Source organism: Onychostruthus taczanowskii, unplaced genomic scaffold, assembly GCF_017590055.1.
Source record: "Onychostruthus taczanowskii isolate IOZ18803 unplaced genomic scaffold, ASM1759005v1 scaffold870, whole genome shotgun sequence".
Lineage (NCBI taxonomy): Eukaryota > Metazoa > Chordata > Aves > Passeriformes > Passeridae > Onychostruthus > Onychostruthus taczanowskii.
Window position 1 is genome coordinate 1 of NW_024506663.1, and position 6,019 is coordinate 6,019.

The 6,019-nt window shown below is 55.2% G+C and overlaps 1 protein-coding gene across 1 annotated transcript; it reads left to right on the top strand.

Annotated features, from left to right (window-relative positions):
- Positions 1–1,347: 1,347 nt before the first annotated feature.
- Positions 1,348–5,999, top strand: LOC121346960 (FACT complex subunit SPT16-like; the record flags this gene model as incomplete). The annotated part of the gene is made up of 3 exons (XM_041425163.1): positions 1,348–1,528; positions 5,237–5,389; positions 5,847–5,999. Coding segments are annotated over exons 1-3 (444 nt in total), but the record flags the coding sequence as incomplete, so codon positions are not given.
- Between the last annotated feature and the right edge of the window lie 20 nt (positions 6,000–6,019).

Below are 6,019 nucleotides of genomic sequence, written 5' to 3' on the forward strand. Positions count from 1 at the left end.
GGGGCCGAGCGGGGCGGGGCCGAGTGGGGCGGGGTCAATGTGGGCAGGGCTGGCGGGATGGGAGGGGCCTGGTGGGGGTTTTTTTTAATAAAAGGTTTGGAAATGGAGTGGGTGCTGCGAGTGATTTCCTCGTAATTACCCGCTAATTAAGTGCCTCGCCTCCTTTGATTCGTCCCGCGCCTTAATTAGCACCTTTAATTAAACACCCGCGGTAATTAAAGATCCCCACGCTGACGTTTCCCTCTCCCGCCGGCAGGGGGCGCTCCCCGAGCTCCCCTCACGGTTTTCCCGCCTCTCCCTGATCACGTGACCATGTCCCCTCACGATTCCCCCCCCTCCTCTCCGCCATCACGTGACGCAGGGGCGGCGCCATTTCTCCTCCCCGTTCTTTTACTTTTTAATTCTTTTTTTTTTTTTAATTTTTTATTGAAATCCCGTTTCACGTAACCGCGGCGCCCTCGCTTCCTTTTCCCCTCCTCTCCCGCCACAGGGGACAGGAGCCGCTTCCTCTCCCGGTTCTCCCGAGTTTCTCCCCCACCCCTCTCCTCCCCTTCACGTTTCCCGCCTCTCCCGTTACCCTGAAGGCGGCGCCATTCCCCCCCTCACGGCCGTCACGTGACACCGGGCCGCCGCCGTTCCCGCCCCGTTCCGCCATTCCCGTGTCACGTGATGCCGGCGTCTCGCGCCGCCTTTTCCCGCCTCTCTCCCGATCACGTGACTCTGAAAAAACCGCCGCCACGCCCCCTCCTCCTCCATCGCCCCGTCACGTGAGGAAGGAACCGTTTCCCCCACACCGGTTTTACCGATTTCCCCCGGCCTTCCCTCCCGGTATTTCCCCTTTCTCTCCTTCCTCCGTTTTCCGTTTTTTTGCCGTTCACAAGAAAGGGCCGCCTCCCCCCCCCCGCAGTTTCCCGCCTCTCGCGCTCACGTGACCCTCTCCCCTCAGAGCCCCCTTTTCCCGCCTCTCGCGCTCACGTGACGCGCTGACCCCCCCCCCCCCCCCCCCCCCCCGCCCTTTTCCCGCCGCCCCGGAAGCGGAGGTTCCCCCCAGGGACTCGCGCGAGTCCCGGGAAAAGGGGGCGGATCCCGGAGGAGCCGAGGGTCCCGGGAGGGGCCGCTGGCCCCGGCTGGGCCCCCTGATGGCGCTGAGCCTGGACCGCGAGGCCTTCTCGAGGCGGCTGCGGCGGCTCTACGCCAGCTGGCAGGTGGGGGAGGGGCCCTGTTGGTTTTTGGTGTTCCTGTCCCATTTTTTGGTGTTCCTGGCTCATTTTTTGGGCTATTTCTGTGGGGTTTTTGGGCTTTCTGTGTTTTGGGGTGTCACTTTTTGGGGTGACCCCGATGTCCCCGTCCCCAGACGTGGCTCTTCGGCTACGAGCTGACCGACACGGTGATGCTGTTCTGCGAGGAGCGCGCTCTCTTCCTGGCCAGCCGCAAGAAGGTCGAGTTCCTCAAGCAGGTGGCCCAGGGCAAGGGCAACGAGGGGGCCACCAACGGGCTGCCGGCCATCACCCTGCTGGTCCGGGAGAAGGTGGGATTTGGGGTCATTTTGGGGTCATTTTGGGTCGTTTTGGGGTCCTTTTGGGTAATTTTTGGTCTTTTTTGGTCATTTTGGGGTCATTTTGGGGCTGTTTTGGGGTCACTTTGGGGCCACCAACGGGCTGCTGGCCATCACCCTGCTGGTCCGGGAGAAGGTGGGATTTTGGGTCATTTTGGGGTCCTTTTTGGGTCATTTTTGGTCTTTTTTGGTCATTTTGGGGCTGTTTTGGGGTCATTTTGGGGCCACCAACGGGCTGCTGGCCATCACCCTGCTGGTCCGGGAGAAGGTGGGATTTTGGGTCATTTTGGGGTCCTCCTTTTGGGTAATTTTTGGTCTTTTTTGGTCATTTTGGGGTCATTTTGGGGCTGTTTTGGGGTCACTTTGGGGCCACCAACGGGCTGCTGGCCATCACCCTGCTGGTCCAGGAGAAGGTGGGATTTTGGGTCATTTTGGGTCACTTTGGGTCGTTTCGAGGTCCTTTTTGGGTCATTTTTGGTCATTTTTGGTCATTTTGGGGTCATTTTGGGGCTGTTTTGGGGTCACTTTGGGGCCACCAACGGGCTGCTGGCCATCACCCTGCTGGTCCGGGAGAAGGTGGGATTTTGGGTCATTTTGGGGTCATTTTGGGTCACTTTGGGTCGTTTTGGGGTCCTTTTTGGGTCATCTTTGGTCTTTTTTGGTCATTTTGGGTCATTTTCAGGTTATTTTTGGTCTTTTTTGGTCATTTTGGGGTCATTTTGGGGCTGATTTGGGGTCATTTTGGGGCCACCAACGGGCTGCTGGCCATCACCCTGCTGGTCCGGGAGAAGGTGGGATTTTGGGTCATTTTTGGGTCATTTTGGGTCACTTTGGGTCGTTTCAGGGTCCTTTTTGGGTCATTTTTGGTCTTTTTTGGTCATTTTTGGTCATTTTGGGGCTATTTTGGGGTTCTGGGGGCCACCAACGGGCTGCCGGCCATCACCCTGCTGGTCCAGGAGAAGGTGGGATTTTGGGTCATTTTGGGGTCATTTTGGGTCACTTTGGGTCGTTTCAGGGTCCTTTTTGGGTCATTTTTGGTCTTTTTTGGTCATTTTGGGGTCATTTTGGGGCTGTTTTGGGGTCATTTTGGGGCCACCAACGGGCTGCTGGCCATCACCCTGCTGGTCCAGGAGAAGGTGGGATTTTGGGTCATTTTGGGTCACTTTGGGTCGTTTCGAGGTCCTTTTTGGGTCATTTTTGGTCATTTTTGGTCATTTTGGGGTCATTTTGGGGCTGTTTTGGGGTCACTTTGGGGCCACCAACGGGCTGCTGGCCATCACCCTGCTGGTCCGGGAGAAGGTGGGATTTTGGGTCATTTTGGGGTCACTTTGGGTCATTTTGGGGTCCTTTTTGGGTCATTTTTGGTCATTTTGGGGCTATTTTGGGTTTCTGGGGGCCACCAACGGGCTGCTGGCCATCACCCTGCTGGTCCGGGAGAAGGTGGGATTTTGGGTCATTTTTGGGTCATTTTGGGTCACTTTGGGTCGTTTCAGGGTCCTTTTTGGGTCATTTTTGGTCTTTTTTGGTCATTTTTGGTCATTTTGGGGCTATTTTGGGGTTCTGGGGGCCACCAACGGGCTGCCGGCCATCACCCTGCTGGTCCAGGAGAAGGTGGGATTTTGGGTCATTTTGGGGTCAATTTGGGGTAATTTTGGGTCACTTTGGGTTGTTTCGGGGTCCTTTTTGGGTCATTTTTGGTCTTTTTTGGTCGTTTTGGGGTCATTTTGGGGTCATTTTGGGGCCACCAACGGGCTGCTGGCCATCACCCTGCTGGTCCAGGAGAAGGTGGGATTTTGGGTCATTTTGGGTCACTTTGGGTCGTTTCGGGGTCCTTTTTGGGTCATCTTTGGTCTTTTTTGGTCATTTTGGGTCATTTTCAGGTTATTTTTGGTCTTTTTTGGTCATTTTGGGGTCATTTTGGGGCTGATTTGGGGTCATTTTGGGGCCACCAACGGGCTGCTGGCCATCACCCTGCTGGTCCGGGAGAAGGTGGGATTTTGGGTCATTTTGGGGTCATTTTGGGTCACTTTGGGTCGTTTCGGGGTCCTTTTTGGGTCATCTTTGGTCTTTTTTGGTCATTTTGGGTCATTTTCAGGTTATTTTTGGTCTTTTTTGGTCATTTTGGGGTCATTTTGGGGCTGATTTGGGGTCATTTTGGGGCCACCAACGGGCTGCTGGCCATCACCCTGCTGGTCCGGGAGAAGGTGGGATTTTGGGTCATTTTTGGGTCATTTTGGGTCACTTTGGGTCGTTTTGGGGTCCTTTTTGGGTCATTTTTGGTCTTTTTTGGTCATTTTTGGTCATTTTGGGGCTATTTTGGGGTTCTGGGGGCCACCAACGGGCTGCCGGCCATCACTATGCTGGTCCGGGAGAAGGTGGGATTTTGGGTCACTTTGGGTCACTTTGGGTCATTTTGGGGTCCTTTTTGGGTCTTTTTTGGTCATTTTGGGGTCATTTTGGGGCTGTTTTGGGGTCCTTGGGGCCACCAACGGGCTCCTGGCCATCCCTCTGCTGGTCCGGGAGAAGGTGGGATTTTGGGTCATTTTGGGTCACTTTGGGTCGTTTTGGGGTCCTTTTTGGGTCATTTTTGGTCATTTTTGGTCATTTTTGGTCATTTTGGGGCTGTTTTGGGGCCACCAACGGGCTGCCGGCCATCACCCTGCTGGTCCGGGAGAAGGTGGGATTTTGGGTCATTTTGGGTCACTTTGGGTCGTTTTGGGGTCCTTTTTGGGTCATTTTTGGTCATTTTTGGTCATTTTTGGTCATTTTTGGTCATTTTTGGTCATTTTTGGTCATTTTTGGTCATTTTTGGTCATTTTGGGGCTGTTTTGGGGCCACCAACGGGCTGCCGGCCATCACCCTGCTGGGCCGGGAGAAGGGGGGATTTTGGGTCATTTTGGGGTCCTTTTTGGGTCATTTTTTGTCTTTTTTGGTCATTTTGGGGTAATTTTTGGTCATTTTGGGGTCATTTTGGGGCTATTTTTGGTTTCTGGGGGCCACCAACACACTGCCAGCCATCACCCTGCTGGTCCGGGAGAAGGTGGGATTTTGGGTCATTTTGGGTCACTTTGGGTCATTTTGGGGTCAATTTTGGTGTTTTTTGGTCATTTTGAGGTCATTTTTGGGTCCTTATGGGGTCCTGGGGGTCACTCTGTGATCCTGGGGTTCCCTTTGGTGTCTTGGGGTTCTTTATGGGGTCCTGGGGGGGTCACTTCGGGTCATTTTGGGGCCCTTATGGGGTCTTGGGGGTCTCTTGGGTCATTTCGGGGTCACTTTGGGTCATTTTTGGTCTTTTTGGGTGATTTTGGGGTCATTTTGGGAGGTTTGGGTCATTTTGAGTCACTTTGGGTCGTTTTGGGTCTTTATGGGGTCCTGGGGGTCACTTTGGGCTCTTTTTGGGTCATTTTGGTGTCACTTTGGGTCATTTTGGGTCTTTATGGCGTCCTGGGGGTCACTTTGGTGTTCTGGGGGTCACTTTGGGCTCTTTTTGGGTCATTTTGGGGTCACTTTTGGTCATTTTGGGGTCACTTCGGGTCATTTTTGGGGTCACTTTTGGTCATTTTGGGGACCTTTGGACAACCCTGAGAACGTTGGGGCTGGGTTGAGAACCTGGGGCTGGGCGTGTCCGCCCTGCCCCGCCCTCCTTGGCCCCTCCCCCACCTTGGCCCCGCCCCCCGGCAGAACGAGAGCAACAAGGCCAACTTTGAGAAGCTGATCGAGGCGCTGAGGGGCAGCCGGGGCGGGCGGCGCCTCGGCGTCTTCTCCAAGGACAAGTTCCCCGGAGAGTTCATGAAGAGCTGGAACGACGCCCTCAGCAAGGAGGGCTTCGAGAAGGTGGTCCTTATGGGGTCCTGGGGGTCACTCTGTGATCCTGGGGTTCTCTTTGGTGTCTTGGGGTTCTTTATGGGGTCCTGGGGGGGTCACTTCGGGTCATTTTGGGGCCCTTATGGGGTCTTGGGGGTCTCTTGGGTCATTTTGGGGTCACTTTGGGTCATTTTGGGTGATTTTGGGGTCATTTTGGGAGGTTTGGGTCATTTTGAGTCACTTTGGGTCGTTTTGGGTCTTTATGGGGTCCTGGGGGTCACTTTGGGCTCTTTTTGGGTCATTTTGGGGTCACTTTTGGTCATTTTGGGGTCACTTCGGGTCATTTTTGGGGTCACTTTTGGTCATTTTGGGGACCTTTGGACAACCCTGAGAACGTTGGGGCTGGGTTGAGAACCTGGGGCTGGGCGTGTCCGCCCTGCCCCGCCCTCCTTGGCCCCTCCCCCACCTTGGCCCCGCCCCCCGGCAGAACGAGAGCAACAAGGCCAACTTTGAGAAGCTGATCGAGGCGCTGAGGGGCAGCCGGGGCGGGCGGCGCCTCGGCGTCTTCTCCAAGGACAAGTTCCCCGGAGAGTTCATGAAGAGCTGGAACGACGCCCTCAGCAAGGAGGGCTTCGAGAAGGTCCGGGGGGGCGGGGCTTG